At 43.4% G+C, this 21,965-nt stretch overlaps 1 protein-coding gene across 3 annotated transcripts in view; it reads left to right on the top strand.

Moving 5' to 3' along the window:
* Positions 1–21,965, top strand: part of TAOK3 (TAO kinase 3) — a 2,060,965-nt gene that overhangs the window by 1,013,957 nt on the left and 1,025,043 nt on the right. For all 3 annotated transcript variants that reach the window (XM_044068327.1, XM_044068326.1, XM_044068325.1), the window contains exon 7: positions 8,768–8,869. In XM_044068327.1, the coding sequence (XP_043924262.1) occupies positions 8,768–8,869 (102 nt within the window). The remainder of the gene's footprint in view (positions 1–8,767; positions 8,870–21,965) is intronic.

Genomic DNA, 21,965 nt, shown 5'->3' with positions numbered 1-21,965 from the left:
CAGGGTGTTAGGTGCTAGAGACGCTGTCCCAAACAGCAAGAATGAAGGCGAGATAGACAACTTAACATTAAGAAGTTATGTACCTACCATAACATTCCATGTTAGTTGTCTTCATCTCACCTTCTTTCTTGTGTCCCTCCCTCCGTCCCCAGTCCTAGTGGATTGAGAGGAGTTTGTTTTTTCACTGGCTGAGTATTCTTTTATTATTATTCTTCTGGCCAGGTCTTCCTAAACTATTCTAGATATTAGAATGCTGGGAACAACCAGTTTTTTGATAACTGTTTTTTTCTCTTATGTCTGGTTTAGCTATTTCAAATGAGATCTGGGTAGCTTTCGCTAGGCATTATGGGATAAGGGGTAGCCTCGAGTCAGTAAACAGCTCTCGAGCTATTGAAGATGGCTGAGTCGGAGCCGAGGATCGGCTCCGATCCCAAACAGCAAAAAAGAAGGTGAGATGAAGACAACTAACATGGAACGTTGTGGTAGGTACATAACTTCTTGTTCATTGCTTTCTCACCAAATAAGTTAGGTCAGGCTGTATCCAAGATCACTTTAGCCAAGTGAATTATGGATTGTATTTCTACAGTTTACTCTCAGCATGGCAAGCAGCTTCCCCATCCAGTTAGAGCTCACTCTACCAGGTTAATGTCTCCTTTGTTTGTCTTCTCCGCAAGGACACCTTTTGATGAAATTTGTGCCACAGCTAGTTTGTCAGCATCTCATAGCTTTGTATCTCACTACAAGTTGAACTTTATTTCCAGAAACAGAGCATCCTTTGCCTCTGCAGTGCTGAGGCATATCCTTCTTTAAGGTCCTCCCAAGGTTTATGTAGCTGGGGACTGTGACCCATTTGTGATGAATAATGAAATGGACAACATCAGATTATAAGTAATGTACATGCCATAACTTAGCATCTGTGTTGTCCAATTTCATTATGCATCACATCCCACCCTCCTTCCCTCTTCCTTTCTGAGAGTGGTATAGAGGATAAGGGAACCCACTGGTTCCTAGTTTGGGCTCTGAATGGTTGCTTTTTTTTTTCTGGCCAGTACTGTTGAGCTGACTATCTTTATGAAAGGGCAGCAAACTCGATCTGAGGGGTTGAAAAGGAGTGAGGCATTGTGGGATAGGGAGGAGTTTGAGGTTCATATTGTATGTCTGGAAGAAATGGCTGAGTTGAATCCAAGGACGGATCCGAAGACCCATTTCTGATGCATAATGAAATTGGACAACACAGATGCCAATAAGTGCGTAACTTCTAATTCTTAAAGTCATTTCCAAGGTTGTGCAGTAGAGTTTAACATCCTTTCTTCTTCAGGACTGTTTGCCCATACACCTTCCAAAAGCATCACATAGTACCACAACCTGGTGAAGACTTGTATACCACCACTGGGAAAAAACAGATGTAATGTGATCCTATCTCGCTTACATTCTCTACAGATGGGTTCGGAGCCGATCCTCGGCTCCGACTCGGCCGCTATACAATAGAACGCAGTCTCTTATTGGCTGAGTTACCTCGTATCCCAGGATGCACCACTACTGCTTTCCCAGATCTCGTTTTCCGCTTCTGAAGCATAGACGTGGTCCCGGACTTGGCTGAGCTAAGTGCCTCTTAGTGAATTTATTTCCATCTAGTTTTGTGCTAAAACTTACCCAAAAGCTGTTTTAACAGCTACTTGTTGTTGTGTGACTGCGTTTTGAAACTTTTTTGTGGTAAAATTATATTTTTTGTGTGTGGTAAGTGATCCCGTTTAAGTTAGAGGGGCCTTGCCCTATCCTAGGCATTTTAGTTAGAGTCTAGGCTGTCGTTTGTGTAGTTTAGTGTGTTAGAAGTAGATAGCCATGTCGAAGGAACATAGACCATCAGGTTTTAAAAAATGTTCCAAATGTAATTATAAAATGTCCATTACGGACGACCATTCTTTGTGTGTCTACTGTTTGGGCCCGAAGCACCTCCAGGAATCCTGTAGCATTTGCCACGCTTTTTCCTCTCGCGTACTCCAAGAGAGGAAAAATAAGTTGATTTTGAAAGGGCTTATTACCCCTTCCTTTGAGGAAGCCCTATCCTCTTCTTCTTCCCCTTCGAGGAAGAAAAAATCTTCGGCTCCGACCAGCCCGTCGGATCCGGCAGCTAAAAAGTCACGGCAGGCTTCTCCGTCGGCTCCACGGACTTCGGAGCCGAGGGCGGAACGATCTGCCTCGATGTCTCCAGCCTCGACTCCTCTGGCTTCGGAGCCGAGAGCTCGGGCGTCGAGAGGCGAGTCATCTCCATCGGCTCCACTGCCTTCGGAGCCGATGAGGGTTGCCCGCTCAGACTCTTCCCCTTCAGTGCCGAAGTCACCATCAGCTCCGAGGGAAATTGCAGTGGTAGTGGAATCTCCCTCGGCGCCGATACTTCTCGAACCCATACGGAGCCGGTCCCCCAGTCTTTCAGAGCCGGCGGAGAAGTCGACTCGGACCCGGTCGGTCTCTTCTCGGTCATCGAGGATGTCTGATTCGGATGTAGACAGGGTGCTTCAAAGGCTTTTTCAGTCTCCGGTCTTTGCAAAATTGATCTCGACTCCAGCCCAGTCGGCTCCGGAGCCGATTTCCCATCCTACTATCTTGGTTCCTCCTCCAACAGCTTCGGCGCCGTTGGAGTCAGTGTTGGTGGAGTCGGTGAAGGTTGTCGGGTCGGTTCCGACCCTAACTCCAACCCCGCCCTTCGGGTTGGGGTTCGGTACGCGGACCTCCTCTGTCGGCCCCGGGGGACGCTTCGGGACCGATCCTTTCGGTTCCGAGTCTCCCTCTCGGTGCGTCGGCTGCGGGAGTTCCGACTGCTGTTGTGGCCTTGGGGGTTGAACCATCCCAGGACTCTGGGGGTCCCGCCTTCGAGGCCATGAGGAGTGCCTTGGCCAAATCCTCTCTGGCCACTTCTACCATCTCACCACCACCTTCCCTTGGCATGGAGACTGGCTCTTTTGCAATCCCCCTGTCTCATGACAGCGGAGCCCTTGGGCCTGAGGTTATCCCCATTGGGGGTTCCCTTCTTCCTGGAGGTCCCTCCAAAACGCTTTCGGAGGAACCTCCGAGGAAGAAACAGTGCAAGAGGAAGCACGTCGACTCCCCTGATGAGTCTCTCACCTCGGATACCGACCTCGATGATGCGGAAGGGTCCCCCAAGTCGTCCTCGGATGATGTATCCTTTGCGGACATCTTGGAGATCCTTAAGCAACGAGGCGACTGGCAGTCCAAACCCCCTTCTGCTGAGGAGTAGGTTTTCCTCAAGGCCTTTGGGGCTCAGCCGTCCGCCTCCTGGGTGTCTCCGCCCTTTGTTGAGCTTCTGGATTTGATCTCTCGAAGGGCGTGGGAACACCCCAGCTCGCCCCAATAAATTCCTTTCGGCTCCCCCTGATAAGGACTTTCTTTCGAAAGGTGTGGCTGTAGATGCCTTGGTGGTGGCATCTGCCACCCAGCAAGATGTGGCAGAGGCTTCAACGTCCGTCCATCCTCCTAATAAGGAGTCTAGGAGCATGGATCGGTACGGGAAGCACACCCTTGCTTCAGCGACCTTTACATTAAGGTCTCTGAACTACTTGACGCATTTCACGAGACTGCAGAGGGATCTGGTCAAGGAGCTTTCAGATACCCTCTCCGGTAACTTACCTGAGCAGTTGGCCCAGACGGTTAACTCCCAGTTGGCTACCCTGTCCTCGTTATCCAACTCGTCCATGAGGCTCATTTCTTATGCAGCCGAAAGAGTGAGCAGAGCGGCGGGAACAGGTGTTGCTCTACGGAGACAAGCCTGGCTACGCCTGTGTCACTTTGCGGAGGCCTTTAAGTCTTCCTTTGCCGACGCCGCCTTTGAGGGGTCCTCACTGTTTGGACCCAAGGTAAAGGACACTTTGACTCGCTGCGAACAGGAGGGTAAGACTTTAACTGCCGTAGGGGCCCGGTTTTCCACTCCCTTCAGACCTTATCCCAAGACTCTAAGAGGAGGGAAAATATGGTTCCGTAAGTCTCAAAAGCCTTACTCGTCGCAGCAGAGCGATTCCCCTTCTAGAGGCAGAGGAGGGGGAAATTTTTCAGGCTGACGCCGTCCCAGAGGCGGCGTAGGCCCCCACAACACTGGAGACCGCGAGTCCTTTCGTGGCTCCTCCTCCTTCCAGCATCCCTGAAGGAGTACCCGACTGTGCAGCTCCGAAGCCAGTCGGGGGTCGTTTTTCGAGGCACCTAAAGGCCTGGGCAAATATCACTCAGGACCAATGGGTGCTCCGAATCATCGCTGGAGGTTACACCATTCCCTTCTCTCAACCCCCCCCCCACCATCCCAAAGAATCCCGGACCCTCCACCCAGTCAACGGGATCTTGCAGCCAACGAAATATCAAAGCTGCTTCAAAAAGGAGTCATCCAACCTGTCCCCGCAGATCAGGCCGGATCAGGGACTTACTCAAGATTCTTTTTGGTACCAAAAAAGACCGGGGACTGGCCCATTTTGGATCTCAGCAAATTAAACCGATTAGTGAAAAAGTCCAAATTCCGGATGGTCACCTTGCAATCCATTCTCCCGCTTTTGGAGAAAGGTGTTTGGATGTGCTCCATAGATCTCAAAGACGCCTATTATCACATTCTGATAGATCAGGCGTCGAGGAGACACTTGCACTTCAGCCTAGGAGACAGTCATTTCCAGTTCCGTGCACTGCCCTTTGGTCTCACCACAGCCCCCAGGGTGTTCACCAAATGTTTGGCGGTGGTGACTGCTCACCTGAGAAGTCTAGGATTCCAGGTGTTTCCATACCTAGACGACTGGCTCCTAATTGCCACCTCCAGGCATCTACTCTTGAAAGCTCTAGCAGCCACAATCTCTCTAGGCAACTCCTTAGGAATCACCTTCAATTGGACAAAATCCGTATTGCTGCCATCGCAGCGTATTCTGTTTATTGGTGCAGAAATAGACTCAAGGCAGATGCGAGTCTATCTTCCTGCGGAAAGGATAGCAACGTTGCAATCTCAGGTTCGGGCATTACTTCTCAGACGTCGCGCTCCAGCGAGAATGGTCCTGCAACTGTTGGGTTCCATGTCAGCCACCATTCTTCTGGTCCTCTTGGCAAGGTTGCATATGAGGATACTCCAGTGGCTCCTATCAGTCCAGTGGTCTTATCAAGACCTTCCCCTCAGTCACCACATTTTGATCACAGAGACATGCAAACAGGATCTTCGTTGGTGGCTTCTTTCCTCCAACCTGAATCTAGGGCGACCCTTCGTTCCCCCATCCCCCTCGGCCACGTTGACTATGGACGCCTCCCAGACAGGGTGGGGGGGCATTATCTGGACAGGTCGGTCCAAGGCACGTGGCACACCGATGAGAGTCTTCTCCACATCAATATCCTGGAAATGAGGGCAGTGCTTTTAACGTTGCAAGCACTGCACGATCACCTCCCCCAGGGTACGATTGCCATTTAGTCCGACAACATGTCGATAGTCTGGTACTTAAACAAGCAATCGGGGACCAGGTCTTACCCCCTTAGCAGAGAGGCCATGAAGGTATGGGATTGGGCAATTGCTACCAAACGTTTCCTAGTGGCAACACACATTCCGGGGAGATCCAACGTGATAGCCGACAGACTGAGCAGAACTATTGTCTCCCCTCACGAGTGGTCCTTGAACGACAGAGTGGTAACACATATTTTCACGAGATGGGGAGCTCCTTGTTGCGATCTTTTCGCAACTCCCCTCAACGCGAAATGCCAGCAGTTCTTCTCTCTCACCCCAGTTCCGGGGGAGATCCCCAAGGATGCTCTAGTCCAAGCTTGGCCCCCCGGTCTGCTATACGCTTTTCCACCGGTTCCCCTTCTCCCCAAGGTGATTCAGAAGGCGATTCGCTTGGAAAGCAAAATGATTCTAATCGCCCCATACTGGCCTCGTCAAGTCTGGTTCCCCTTTCTTCACAAATATGCATTGGAGGGTCCCTGGTTCCTGGACCAAGTTCCGGACCTCTTGACGCATCAGTCAGGACAGCTCCATCAGTCCCTCCATTCATTGAAGTTAGCAGCTTGGCTACTCCTCTTCCGACCATAGTTAGGAGCCATTCTTTCGACCCTGAAGTCATGCATATTTTGTCCTCGGCCCACAAGACTTCTACTAAAAAGATGTATAGCAATAAATGGAAGAGGTTTGCTATTTGGGCCCAACTCCGAGGATTAGACCCTATGACAGCCTCGGTGTCAGAGGTTCTGAAGTTTTTAGCTTCCCTGTTCAACCAAGGTTGTTCGGTGTCTACCATCAAAGTTCAATTGGCTGCTATTTCCAATTTTCACGAGAGCGTAGAACCACCTTTAATGAGCAACAAATTGTGCAAAGCTTTTATTAAAGGAGTTTGGCTTCTACGGCCCCCTATGTCTCATCCTGCACCACCGTGGGACCTTAACGTGGTGTTAGGTGCATTAACCTCATCTCCCTTTGAGCCGGCAGCAACCTGTGACTTAAAATTTCTTTCCTGGAAGACTGCACTTCTAGTTGCTATTACATCAGCCAGGCGAGTTTCAGAACTTCAAGCCCTGTGTGTCAAACCACCATACCTGGTATTTCACAAGGATAGAGCATCTCTTAGACCAAACCCATCCTTTATTCCAAAGGTTTGTTCTAACTTTTGTTTGCAGCAATCACTGGAATTACCATTTTTTTTCCCTAAGTATTCAAACAGAGCTGAGTATACCTTTCACAGCTTAGACGTGCACAGACAATTACGTTTCTATTTGGATAGGACATGCCAAGCACGAAAATCAGATCAACTGTTTGTGTCCTTTTCGGATAGTAAATTGGGCAAAGCCGTCACGAAAGTCACTATTGCCAAGTGGATCAGAGACTGTATCAGTCATATTTATCTCATTTCAAATAAGGAGCTTATAGTTCCAGTGAAAGCTCATTCTACCAGGGCTATGGCCACTTCGGCAGCCTTTCATTCCAAGCTCTCTATTAGTGACATTTGTGCGGCTGCTACGTGGTCTTCTCTACACACCTTTATTTCTCACTACAAATTGGATGTGGCATCTAGGGGTCGAGCTTCCTTCGGTTCCACGGTTCTCAGGAGCGTTTTCCAGTGAGCCACCCAGGAATTAGGTGCTAGGGACGCTGTCCCATCTGTAGAGAATGTAGGCGAGATAGGATCACATTACATCTTTTAGTTATGTACTTACCATAACTTTAGATGTATGGGATCCATCTCGCCTACATTCCTAATAACCCACCCTCCTTCCCCCTGCCTCGTAGACCAGAAGAGACCGGACGATCCGAATTCAACTTCTTCCTCTCTTGAAATACCTGGCATTGTTATAACAACAGTCTATGTGTGCGTGCATGTGTGCGGACAAACAAGATCTGGGGAAGCAGTAGTGGTGCATCCTGGGATACGAGGTAACTCAGCCAATAAGAGACTGCGTTCTATTGTATAGCGGCCGAGTCGGAGCCGAGGATTGGCTCCGAACCCATCTGTAGAGAATGTAGGCGAGATGGATCCCATACATCTAAAGTTATGGTAAGTACATAACTAAAAGTTTAAAGTGTTCCCTGAGATGCATAAGAAACAGGATTTTATTAAAGATAGGAAACCAGTACTGGATTTTTTTTACTACAGAACTAATTCAAGGGCTGTTGTCTATGAACTGTGAAAATTAATATGTCCCTTATAGAACAGACTGCTGGAATGGCACTTTTGGGTGTGGAGGTTGCCTTCCTTTAAATTCCAGGGAAGATTCTTGAAAAACAGTGTTTCAGTTTTTAGCTTTCTTCTCTCTCTTGGAAATTTCTGGGGTATACTTCAAAGGCCTGATCACTGTTGTTGACCATCTTTCATTGGAGTTTATATTGTTTTTTCCTCAATTAACTTTCTTGCCATTGGATGTTTGCTTTCCTTACCATGTATAGTTTTGTCTAGTTTAATAATAAAAAAAAAACAGAAGACTTAGTCTCCTGTGTAATTTGTGCAATTTCGTAAGGGCAGAATTGCAGCTTAGTTTTTCTAAGCTGCTCCATTTGTTAAGAATGACTCAAACATGATTTTACGGAGAAATTGTGCTGCATTAAAAGTAAAAGGACATTTAAGGTGCACTGCTTAGTTTTCTATACTGGCTCATTTTCTGTACCCAATGCTTCAGCTGGATTAACATGTTGTGCCCAGTTCTAAAAGACTTGCTGTCAGTGTAAGTGACTTTTTTTTTCTGGTGTAAGTCTACCTTGATGCCAAAAGACTTGTTTCCAGAGTAAGACCCATCTATAAACAGGCTTACACTAGAGGCTCAAACTCCAAAAGACTTGCTCTCGGAGTAAGTCTCTTATTCAGGGAGCAAGCCTCAAGAGTAGGTGACTTACTCTAAAAGCAAATCTTTTGGAATCTGGTCTATCATTTGTTGCCGTTAACAATGGCTCTGCTACAGAGATCTTGTATTCCTGTAAATCTTTATAATGGTGTGTTTAATAGGAATTGCACTACAGATACATTTTTGGAAAGATCTTTAGTTATCAGGTTTGCCTGTCCTTCCTACAGTACCTTCCTTTGAACTGCTTGGAAACTGTTCAGATAGCAGAATCTTGTGACAGATGGCCATTTAGAAGCCCTAATATTAATGCATATTTTTACATAACTGCTTTGTTTAGGTAGCACAGGGTTTAATAGCCATGTCATAAATAAACTGACAGTGACAATATGTTTATTGGTGTCTTTCTAGAAAGTTTGCTTAATGACAGAATTACAAAATGAGACCATGATTTTTTTTCTCTTCTTTCTACTAGCAATGGCAGGACATCATAAAAGAAGTGAAGTTTTTGCAGCAGTTAAATCACCCCAATACCATACAGTACAAAGGATGCTATCTTAAGGAACACACTGCCTGGGTAAACTTATATTTTGTTGAAATTTTTGAAAGTGCTAGATAAAAAAATTGAAATCTGTATATCTTAATTTTGCAAAATACTCAATAGCATAGTTCAAATTTCAGAATTTCCTTCATGTCTTATTGTCCTTACTTTCAGACAGTAAATGAAATTAAGTCTGCAGATATTCAGACTGTCAGATACGTAACTTTATTAGTTTGATTTACAAAGTTAGGGAATGGTACCATATATTCTTTGGGCTATATCATAAATCACAAGTAATGGCTTCAATTTACTGTTGTAAATATTAACATTTTAATATTGTAAATGTTTATTTTTTTTTTTCTTTATTATTTTTTTTTGTCTGTGGGATGTAAAACTGGGAACAGTGCATTTGCAGTCAAGGCCTGGGGAGAAAAACGCCAGACATTATAATATTTAATAAAAAAAATTCATGGTATAAATGTAATTATCATGGTGCCAACTGTGAATGTATGAGTAGCAATTAGTAGATAGAGAGTACTTTGACAGTAAAGAAGACAGATACCCAGATCAGACACTAATTAGCCAAAAGATGAAGAAATCATTTCATGCAAAAACATGTATTCCAGGTGTATTTTTTTATATTTTGTACACCATTTTTACCTTATCAACAAAATTTAACTCTACTTTATCTTCTCCTTCACTCCCTTCCATCTCCTTTTCCCTACACCACATAATTGTTCCTGCCCCCTTTTGGTGGAATGAGCATTCTGAAATATTGTAAATACACAACTGATAAATGTCATTGTTTCCTGCTTATTAGTAGCACTTAAGTATAATCAAATTATGTATGCTGCTCTTAACAATGTGTTTTTAATCCTTTACCTTCTGTGCATCTCCAGCTTGAACATGAAAGCAATCCATATGGATCCATGTTCTGTCCTGATGAACAAAGTGATGGACAGAAGAATACATACCTGATCAATTATTATAAATTCATGACATTTATGTGAAAATGCATAGTGAAAATGTATAGTGAGCACTAAATATATCCGCAGTAAACTTAATGTTTTATGCGATAAATACAAGCCCTTGCAGATATGCAATGAACAGTGAAATAAATAATAGATGACAGTTATAAATGGGGCATTTAGTTGCCATATGAGGTATGACACACCTAAAGCAAGTTAGAAAAATGCTTGGATTAACTAATTGAATATTCAGATTCAGAAAACTCTATGGAGAGAACAGATGGAGGAAGGAGATAAGTATGGAATATGGCAGAAGAGTAGGTGGAAGGGCAGGAGTGGTGTGAAGATAGTTATCATTATGAATTGTAAAGGACTGTGGTTAACAAGTATGATGAGAATGGGGAGCTAGAAACTGAGTATATGTAAGACAAAAGAAAGGTAATGAGTACAAAAATGTGGAGGAGGAAGAGGGAGGTAAAGAGCTGAAAAGAGGTGGTAAGATCACTGGAATATGATATACATTGACTGGAAAAGAAGAGGAAGGCTTCTGTGACATCCCTGCTGTGGGCCAATAATCAAAGAGCCTCGGTCCTCACCACTAACACTGATAAGGGACGTTCACTTGGAACAAAAATAGATACACAATATTTCCAAATGCAGCTCTCTGCATCAAGCACAATTTCCCTTAAGAGCACAGAGGGAGCACACGCCAGTCCTGAGGCTGGATTTCCCTGTCTCTCTCCAAGCCCAAATAAGACTCCACACTGACCACAGCTGTATAGTTGAGTCCTCAGTCGAGTCTTCTAAGCCAAGTCCTCCACCACCCTCCCTGTGAAACCAGTGCTGTGTATCCCTGCTGCAAGTAGCTGACACACACAGTCTTTGAGATTTGATTTTCACACACACACACACACACACACACACTCACACACCTGGGAAAGGCTGGCACAGATTTACCAGCTATGCCCCCTCTGCCCAGACTATAAGGTAGATACTGTCACCAGAACAGTCCAAAGCCAGTTACTGTAAGGCTCTTACTAGGGTACCCAGTTATACTGAATAAAATTAGTATTAATACAAATTGTAGTGGTTGATCAATGCAGCAAGGCTTTCAGGAGCAGCCACAGTGTCACCAAATAAATATGAGTACTCTCAAAGGTTGAAATGTTCTCTAAAAGACCAGCCACAATGAAAAGTTTAAATATATTTAGTAATAAATAATAAAAGAACATGAAAATACTATCTATTTACAGTAAACACCAGAGTTTCAGTCACAGGAAATACTAAAAATAACACAGATGGAAAGGTTCACACAGATGCAGAAAAACAGTACTTAACTAATCTCATGTTATTTTCCTGACTGGTCTAAAGCATTACTGTCCCCTAGCTCACTTACTAGAGCAAGGCAAGATGATGTGGGCGAGTGCTCCTCTTTGTCAGGTTTCACAAACTTACTGCCCCGAGACTTTTACCTCATCTACTATTAAAACATGATTTCAGTGCTGGATTACAGAATGACATCACATACTTCTGATCATCTGACTTTCTGGTTCCCACACAACCCTCTTTACTAGAAACTGAACCAGAATCTAGCACATATGTGTCATAATACATACACATAGAGCTTTGCTAAGATGTGTTACAGCATCTGGAGGCTATAAAACCATTTCAAAAACGTCTATCCTTCCAGGGTAGCAATTAGTTCACCTCTAAGGACAATACAGTAAGATTCCTAGTCCTGGTTTTCACAGACATTTTATCTCTTACTGAAATCAGAACTGTAAGATACAGTCTTTATGGCCTACCAGGTAATTTAATTTCAGACTATTTTTCAAGGTTAGTTTAACTGAGATTAACCTCTTCTCTTCCATTATCATCTGTTACAATATATTCATTTCAACTGTTACAATACAATCTGACATACAGGTGCATTTCTTTTCTCCCCAGCAGGACCCCCTGTTGGTACATTTTTAACACAAGAAGCTTTACAAGTACATTTTAGCACAAGCTCTTGTACAAATCAGTGTGCTATACAAATGATATACAATTCTTTACAAAACTCCAGATAGCTATGCTGACATATGTTACACATCCACTGTCTTACCCTCTCCTAGCATAGCTAGCAATACCTCACATAATTACAGCTTCTACTTCAAGTCAGTCAACCTCTCCACTTACAAGATCAGTTACTAGTTAGACGACACTTATAGTAAGTCTGAATCTTTGAAAGCTAGTTCTTGTATGTTCAGAGGAAGCTTATACCATTGTTTAGCTGCATGGATTGTCTCCCTGTCTACTGATGTATAGTTTGACTTGTACTAATGAGACACTGGTGAGGGATACCAGGTCAGTGTTGTAGATAATGCCGGACAGGTATTGGACTATAATAACTTGAATGTCATTGTCACTTTTGTAAACTTAATAATTAGGTAGTTGTAAACATGCAAGCTTGCTTAAGACTTCACAGTAGTCAGTGCAAAAGATTATCAGTAGTGGACTTGTGCTTTTCTTCCATAGTCCTATTCAGGTTTATGTAATGTGCTTCTGGGAAGGCTGTTTAACACATAGGCATTGTTACAGGAAGCAATTCAGCAGGAAGTCACAAGCTGTAGTAATTCTTATATAGTGGGTCTTAAAAGGCCTTGTATTGCATTGCAGGTCTTTGATTATTTTTAAGATTATGAATGCACTGACTATTATCACAGTTAAGAATACTTCTTGATAACATTGCTGTCTGTGCAGTTTTAATAGCTTTTATTGTTCACAAAATACTTATATTTGTTTATCTTATGCTTTTTAAGTTTATTTTTCAGAAAATGCACGGAAATGCAAGATATGTGTAGCCTTCTAGAGGTGTGACATTCCAAGCCACATAGGTGTTACTGTGGTTTATTTTCTATTTATATTAACTCATTAACATGTCCTCAGTTGCATCCACTATACATCACATGTTATTTATAACTGTCATCAGTCCAACATTCGATAAATTGCTCAATCCCTGCCTTTCCTTGAACTTTATAGTCTTCCTCCTCCTCCTGAGCATTATTCTGCATGTATTGTTCCCACAAATTCCATTTGTATCTATGTAATTTGCCCCTTCCCTTTTCAAAAGATCCCACTTTCAGTTCTTTTATCTCTTATGATATTCAATGTTTCAAGTACAATTTTTGAGACTTAGATTAAATTTAGACTTAGATTTCCATTTTGTAGTAATTGCTTTTGTGGCAGCCACCAGAATTAAACTTAACAAGACCTTATTATGTTTAGGCAGTTTAGATCCTGTGTCCCACTTCAAAAGAATCATTGCCTTATGTACACCCAATTTGCTCACACAATACAGTAAACTCTCAGTTAACCGGAACTCAAGCAACCAGCTAAAAAAAAAATCAGAGTAATACAGTACAATTTTCATGTCCCCCCCCCCCCCCCGCAGAAACATACCTTATGTTTTTAGAGTTTTAGAGTTTTAAAAAGGAAGATAAACTGCCACCTAAATTCACACACAAAAAAAATCACCATAGCCTCCATATACATCCCTCCAGGCAATAACATTCCCATCCTTGAGCATATTCTATCTTGGGTCTCCCACAATATATCCTATGAAACTGTGATCCTTGGAGATGTTAATATCGACTGGTCCAAACTAATAGCTGACTTCCACAACTCAGTATTAACTTGCATGGATTGTACCAACTTGTCACATCCTCCACATTCATACACACAACTTTTCCTACCAATACAATCCTTAATTGTATTCTCACAAACACCCCTAATCTGTATCATAATCCCTGTACCTTACCTGATCATCTTCCCACCCACATCCAAAGATACTCTTTCCAAGCACCTAATACACACTCATACTAAACTCTCAAATTTTAATGCAAACATATTTAACTCCACATTATCAAACATCAACTGGTCCTTCCTGCAGCAGCTCCCTCTCAGTGAAGCCATGCTAAAGTTTAATCAAATATTCCTTGATATTCTCAACTCCCTTGCCCCCCTTTAGAAGAATTATAATTAAAGCTAACTATGCCCCCCCCTACCTCTCTCAAGAAACTCGATCCCTTATGCATAAAAGAGATATTGTTTGGAAAGCTTGGGTTAAAACTAAGTCACCTTCTCTGCTCCAAAACTGAGAACTCTGGAACCTTTCCAAAAAAATTAATTCACAAAGATAAGAAAAACTTTTGACAACTCACCCCAGTTTGACAGAAAATCTAACCCACAAAAATTCTGGTCTGCCATTAACAAAATTCTTCACCCTGGAAAAACTTTCCACTCCCACCCGTTTCCCAAATAATATCCCACTAGAAACTACCATCCTTCTTAATTACTTCATAGATACTATCCAAAAACTTACTCAAACCGACCACAACCCTGACCTCCCCACCTATTCTAACCCACACAACAAAATTCTGCCTTAAACCAGTCTCTACTGCTTACATTGTCACTTCTTCTCAAACTTAAATCCTTGCCTCCCATCTTCCTCAGACTAGCTGCTGAATCCATAGTCTAGCCTATATCTTTGCCAATCAACAGATCTATTCAAGAAGCCACAGTCTTAGACATCTGGAAATTCTTCTACACTGTCCCACAGCATAAAGGTGGAAATTCTACTGACCCATCTGATTATAGACCCATAGCCATACTTTCCCCCCTCTCAAAAATATTTGAAAAATGCTTCCATACACAGCTGCTGAATTTTCTCCTCCAGTATCACCTGCTAGCTCCCACTCATCATGGTTTTAGGCCAAACCATAGTGCTGCCACTGCACTGTTAACTTTTACTCACACTATTACCAAGGCCAGAGACAACAACAAACCTGTATCCTGCCTTTCCTCAATCTCTTCAAAGCCTTCGATACTGCTTCGCACACACTACTTCTATCCAAACTATCTGATCTCACTCTCTCTGGGCCCTTGCTTGGTTAATCTGCAAGTTACCTCTCCAGTAGGCAACAGTCAGTCAGGTGGCTCACTTCCTGCTCCTCCTTCCAATCTATCCAATCAGGAGACCCCAGGGCTCCATCCTTGGCCCCTTTCTGTTCAATATCTTCACCAGTGATCTCCATACTGCTTACAAACAGTCATCCCTAATTCAGTATGCTGATGATTCTATGCTCATCTCCATCTCCAGCAATATCTCTCATCAATATGCACACACCCAAGACCCATTCCTGTCCATTGAAAAGTGGCTCTCTGACAACCAGCTTATCTTAAATCCTAAAAAAAAAAAAACTAAACTTCTGCTATTCCTTTCTTGACCTCTGTGTCAGCATAAATCCACCTTTGCCATTACATCCCTCGACAAGACCACCATAAGAGCAGAACACCACACAAGACTTTTAGGTACCATTATTGATGATGATCTAAAATTTAACTTGCATGTCCAGCAAAGTGTTAAAAAAAAGACATAAAAAAACTAAGTCTACTATACAGAAATAAGAAATTTCTTACCGGTGATACTAAACTCTCCCTGGCTCAGGCACTCCTCCTTCCCTCCCTTCTCTGTGCAGCCCCAGTCCTTACTAACATCCAGTCTACACTTTTATCTAAGTTAGAACAAACTTACCACAAAGTAGCTAGATTTGCTACTAACTCACAATATAACTCTCACCACATTGTTCTCAACACACTTCAATGGCTAGAATTCTCCCAAGAACTCCCAACTGTCTCCGTTTTGAATCATACACTCCGTTCTATACAAACCTATATCTATCCCTCTCTCTCCTCCCTTGTATCCTATTACACTCCAAATCATTCTCTCCGTACGTCCGACCATCAACTCCTTGACATCCATAAAGCTAACAAAAACATTGGAAAACTGTTCTACAAATACACTGTAGCCCAAATCTGGAATAAGCTCCCCTTGTACATAAGAACCGTCTCTCTCCTCAAGCACTTCAAAAAAGAGCTAAAACAACTCCTACATAACACAAGATTCTGCCCCTGTCAGGACCCTACCTAATCCTCCATGCCCCTTTTTCACCAGTATCCTGTACAGGAATATAATACTCCTCTACTTTTTTCTACTCTCAATCAAACTTTTTTTTTTATAACTCCACGAGCTAGGCTACTATAACCCATGTAAATACGTATGTACTAAGCTCTGCTTTTACTATCTTCTCTTTATTAGAATTAAGCTCTACTTTAATATCTTCTTATGATATGTCTTATACTAACACTGCTCTCTCTCTCTCTTTTTTTTACCTCTGTTATCTAATACCACCATTGGTTTCTTGATAAACTCACCTTGCAAATGTATCAACTATAGCAAGCTTTTTTTTTTGGTTTGTTTGTTTTTTTCTGTATTCATATATATTTTTGTGTATATATTACTATTTTTGTTCTGTAGAACTCTGGAGCTTTCCTTCTCTGGTCTCCACTGAAAATGGGTACTGGCTCAGTTGGACCAACCTGGTTAACAAATGTCAAATAAATAAATATTCTCTTACCTCCTAACTTCCAAACACCATGTGTTCCTAGAGACTTTTTTGCAGATTGATTATACATCACTGTTTTTATTTCTTCTCTTCCTATCTTAACTGTCAATTGTTGGGCCTCATCTACCTCTAATCTTGGCATACTTAAGTATTTCATAATTATTTCCATTTATGCTCTTTCGTGATTATTTCCATAGTTCTCTGGTTTATACAAATTTTCAAAAAAATTCTGAAATCTCTTATACCTCTACAAGATCACTCATTGTTTTTCTTATTATAGGCTCCCTAGGTTTGGTGAATATCTTTCTATTGCCTAAGTCATAGTGCTAAAAAGTTTGTGTATTGGAGTTTTTAACAAAAAATAGTTGCTTATCAGTAGTCTTTCTAAACTCATGCATATTATCCAGACACTCCCTTACTTTTTCTTTAGCACTCTGCAGTTGCTCCTCCTTTTGCTGTGTGAGATCCGACTTACTCTGCAATACTGTAACTTTTTTAGCCCCTGTAAATAATTCCTATTACTTTCTTAACCATATCTCTTTTTCTTTTATTTCTACCCTATTTTTAAACTCCATTTTCATTTTATCCCACTCACCAGCTATGACATATGAAGAAATTTCCGTCTTCCTTAAAAACTCTTGAATAATTTCCACTGCCCATTCCTTAAATTCCTCTCTTTTTTAATGGGTAGGTGGGAAAGTGCCACTGTCATATTTTGCTTCATTACCCTGCATTTTTATCTTAGTTTTTATTGGTGCATGATCTGAAATAGTTATTGGACATGTAACAAAGCATCTGATGTTGTTAATCTTCATTCATTCATTTATGACTCAGCCGTTATAACAAGTTTGCGCCAGCCAAAAAACTCTCAAACTAAGGATATCCATAGTGGCCCTCTCCTCATCTCCTCAGATCTCGTTTGCTGTATAGAGTTTCAAGATGTGTCAGGCCAGCTCTCCAGCTAAGTGATTTCTTTTTTCAATAATATTTCTTCAGCTTTTGGGATTTTTCTCTTCTAATCCTTTCTTTAGCTAGTTGTTTACATTTACATATAGTTCCACTCTGCTTCTGTGAGTTTTTTCTTGCCCTTTTACCTTTTTTTGATATTTCTTCGTACCATTGGTGGTACAGGTCCCTCCCTTACCTCTGTGGTAGTTTGTAATACCATCGTTGGTATTCCCTCCTACCCCTCCCCTTTTACCCTTTGGGTAAACTTTAATTACCATCATTGGTAATTAAAAAAAAAAATTCCTTCTCTTTCCAGGTGTGTGTGTGTGTGTGTGTGTGTGTGTGTGTGTGTGTGTGTGTGTGTGTGTGTGTGTGTGTGTGTGTGTGTATATATGTCATACAGCTAATTGTGACAGGATTTTTCATTTTGCTGTTTTTCACTATATACATTGTGGATTGTAGACTACTGGACTTTCTAATATGGCAGATAAGAAAGGCACAACAGGTTTTAAACAGTGTGATAAATGTGGCAGGAAGATGCCTAACTCCAGTGGGCATCCTTCCTGCTTCCATTGCCTAGGAGTTCAACACTTAAAAGTTCAATGTCTGTGCAAGCTCTGTAAGGGCTTTAGTGCCCGCACCTTGGCTGAGCGCAAGAATAAGTTGATATTAAAGGGTCTTTTAAAAAACCCTTTCTCAGAGGCTTTATCTGAGGCAGAGGTCTCAACCCCTCCTAAAGAAGAATCAAAGAAGAGGAGCCAGTCAGTACTATCTTCTCCTCATTCTCTGGAAACGAAATCCACTAAGGCCCAGGTTCATATGGAATCGAAACCAAAACAGGAAAAATTGACTTCTGCACCAATCTTGGCACCGGAGCCTAAAACTCCGTCCATGGTGCAGTCCTTGTCTACAGAACCTATAATGACTTCCACGCCTATGGTGCCGACCCCTCTCAGCACCAAAAATAGTCTCTCCTTCAATACAGGTCACTACCTCCCCTCCAACACAATCTTCTGGTCTTCCGACCACGGTGCCGAAGACCAAGACTCTAGCTCAGAGCTGATACTCCCCTTCTATCAATCCATTTCTTGGACAACAAGTAAGCCCATTTCTTGATTGGCCTGAATCTCCATTGGGGATGTCAACCCATTCCACAAGGAGCCTTTTGAAGCTCGATGTAATGAGACTCGTAGATCAGCTCATGGCGGCCAGAGGAATCCCAACTCCTCCAAAATCCTCCCTCCCAAAAGAACCGAGGAATTTTCTCCACAGACTCCAGTGTATATTCCTCCTTCAACCTCCCCACAGCTATTGGAGCCCTTGATGCAGACGCCTATCCTGGTGTCAGCTCCTTCAGTTCCACTGGTAGATCTTACCATGGTTCCAGAGCCTACCCTGTGGTTCACGACTCAATCGGGGCCAACCCACCCTCGAGACCATGACTGGGCTGTCGGCACCATGACCCATAGTATGACACCCATTTTTTCTATGGCACCGTCTATGGTTCTGGTTGCTCTGATAGCTCCGAGTCCTCTCACAGCTTCTTCCCTGGGGGCGGGTTCATCGGAGCTGGGTGTGACCCCAGTTCCGAGGTTGTCTTTCCTCTGTTCCGGGCTGCCATTCCTCTTCGGGTGGGCCTGCCTTCCAGGTTATGGACAGGGCACTCGCCTCTGCAGGTTCACAGCTGGTTCCTTCAGCGTCAGAATGCCACATATACATGTCCTCTGGTCTGCAGCTGACACAGTCCACTACGCTGGGACATCGGGCACAGGAACCTCAAGATACGCTACTGCAGACCACCCTCTCTTTTGAGTTCTCTTTAGATGCCCCCTGTTGAGCCACCCTGTAAGAGATTGTGCAAGAGGAACCATGTGGATTCCCCTGAGGAATCCCTTACCTAAGATATGAATCATGATGGGGGGGAAGGGTCCCCATGGTTGGCCCCTGAGGATGTCTCCCTTGGAGATGTACTAGAAATCTTAAACCAGCGGGGTGACTGGATGCCCACCAACCCTTCCTCTGAGGAATCTGTATTCTTGCAGGCTTTCCGTGCTCAACCCTCTACTTTCTGGATGATTCCGCCTGCAGATGAATTAGTCCACCTCATCATGCAGCGAGCCTGGAAGAGTCCTGACACCATTGAGCCAATCCCCCGGAGACTAGACAAAATACTCTCCCCTCTAGAGGATCACCCTCATTGGTCCAAAGGCTTGGCAGTAGACACTATGGTGGTGGTGGTGGCCACTAGGAAGAAACTTGCTGTGGAGAGTTCTGCTGTCCACCCTCCAAACAGAATGTCTCAGATGATGGACAGACTAGGGAAGCATATGTATGCTTCATCGATCTATGCCATATGGTCCTTGAATTACTTGGCACACTTGATCCGTCTCCAGAGGAACCTCCTCACAGAATTCTGGGGAACCTTAGCAGGAGCTGTGTCTGATGAAGTACATGATAAAGTTGCCTCACAGCTTGCCACCTGGAATCCATATGTAATTCATCCATGCAGTTGATTTTTCATACTACCAAAGGGGCGGCCAGAGCAGCGGGCGCAGGAGTTGTCATGAGATGTCATGCCTGGATGCACTTGCGTGACTTTGCGGACCCTTTTAAGTTTTCCTTCGTCAATGCTGCCATTGACGCTTCCTCTCTTTTCAGCCCAAAGATTAAAGACACATTAGCCAGGTGTGAAAAGGATGACCCACTCCCCAATGGTTCTACTCTAGGAATCAGAGAAGTGGAAAGATGTGGTTCAGAAAATCCCAAGGGCCTTACCATGACACATGTGGGGAGTTCCCCCCCCCAAGGACAGAGAGGGGAAGAGTGGCCCAATTGCTTGCTTCTGGAAACAGTAGGGGGACGATTTTCTCTGCACCACTTAGCCTGGCATTCCATAATGACAGATTCTTGGGTGCAGATGATAATTACCAGAGGTTATCACATCCCTTTCGATCTTTATCTGAGGTCACAAAAGCAAATCCCCGACATTCCATCCAGTCAACTGGATGCAGCAGCACAGAAGGTTCAAAAGCTGATTCTAAAAAGAGTCATCCAAACAGTTCCACCAGACCAGATAGAATCCAGATTTTACTCAAGATTCTTTTTAGTGCTAAAAAAGACAGGAGACTGGAAGCCAATTTTGGACCTCAGCATCCTAAACAAGTTGGTCAGACAGAATTCTAGATGGTCACGGTTCAATCTATCCTTCCATTTCTGGCGAAAGACAACTGGATGTGCTCGATAGAGCTCCAGGATTCGTGTTATCATATAAAAATAGACAAACGCTCCAGAAGATTTCTCCACTTCCGGCTGGGAGCCAATCACTACCAATTTCAAGAGCTGCCCTGTGGTCTCTCCACAGCCCCCAGAGTGTTCACCAAATGTATGTCAGTGGTAACAGCTCACTTGAGACTGCAAAGATTCATAGGTTCATAGGATGATACTAGGTTACTGGCCTGGTGGCCCTTATAAGTCTAGCCAAGAATTTTACCCATGTTCCCACAAAGTCAAAACCTGTTTCCCCTGTCCAGCAGGGACACAGGTTGGATCCCAGGGGTGTATTTTATTTTTCCCATCCAGTCGTCCAGGTTCCTTTTAAAGAGGGCTAGAGAGGTACTATGCTTGACATGGAGAGGGAGTCTGTTCTGTAGATGGGGGAGTCTTTGGGCAGAAATCTATCCCAACAAGTTCTATTAATGTCACAGACCAGGTTGATGCCTTCCATGCGAGTGGAGTTTGATTTATGGATATACAGCAACTCCATCAAGGCTGAGCCTGAGATGGCCTGGTATGCCAGACACAGGTCGCCTCTGAGCAGTTTGTACGAGACTGAATAGAGGGACAGGGCTTTTAGTCAATCAGAATAGAACAGGTTTGAGACCCTGGATTTTCTTGGTCAGGAACCACTCGGAGCCTTAATTCTCTGAACTAACTGCTAAACTCTAACTACAAGACTATGGAGTTGATGTTGCTTGTTGACCTTAGTTAGGACCTAAACACTGGTTTTGAGGACTTATGAACTGACATCCTAGCCACTGTGCTACTCTCCTACTGTCAGTAAATACACTTCTACTCTCACTGTCAGTAAATACACTTCCAATCCTTAGGACCCACAAACTACCCAACTGGTATACCTCCTACTATTATCAGTAAAATACAAGTGTGTCCTTAGAGTGCCTTGATTACCCAGTGCAGAACATTTTTCTACTAGTAATGATTACTGCCAACTTTACACTGACCTGCCGCACTGCTCAGTAAGGGACACCTCCACCCACCCAGTAAATAAAACTGCCAGCTCTTAGGCTTGACTGACTATCCCGAGTGGGACACCACCACACAATTTAGCAAAGGTTTTTGAATTACAGAAAAACAATATGCAACACTGCATGTGGCAGTCTCTAAACAAACACTGCCTTACCAGACAACTCTGCTATCAAAATCAGTAGCCCTAACCACAGCTTGACCTAATCAAATTGCATTTTCCCCTCTGCTGGACCCACACTCAAACACCAACCCAAGTAGGCAATATCCTACACCCAAATAGTTGAGATCCCATAAAATGCTTCCAACATTCCCTCACTACCTCCCCAGTGGGTCCTTTAAAATGCTGAACTAATAGTGTGCATTTCCAGCTTTCCCTTTTCTCCTACTTTACATTTTTTGTCCATTCCTTTCTCCAACCCACCTTTTCCTCTCTCCTCAAAACTCTTGCACACCTACAAAACATGGTACACTTCTCTGCTGTATCCACTAAACCATCGATATACTCTG

Source organism: Protopterus annectens, chromosome 4.part0 (assembly GCF_019279795.1).
Source record: "Protopterus annectens isolate FY-2018-M chromosome 4.part0, PAN1.0, whole genome shotgun sequence".
Lineage (NCBI taxonomy): Eukaryota > Metazoa > Chordata > Ceratodontiformes > Protopteridae > Protopterus > Protopterus annectens.
The sequence above is the reverse complement of the archived record's forward strand: the minus strand, read 5'-3'. Positions and strand labels throughout refer to the sequence as shown.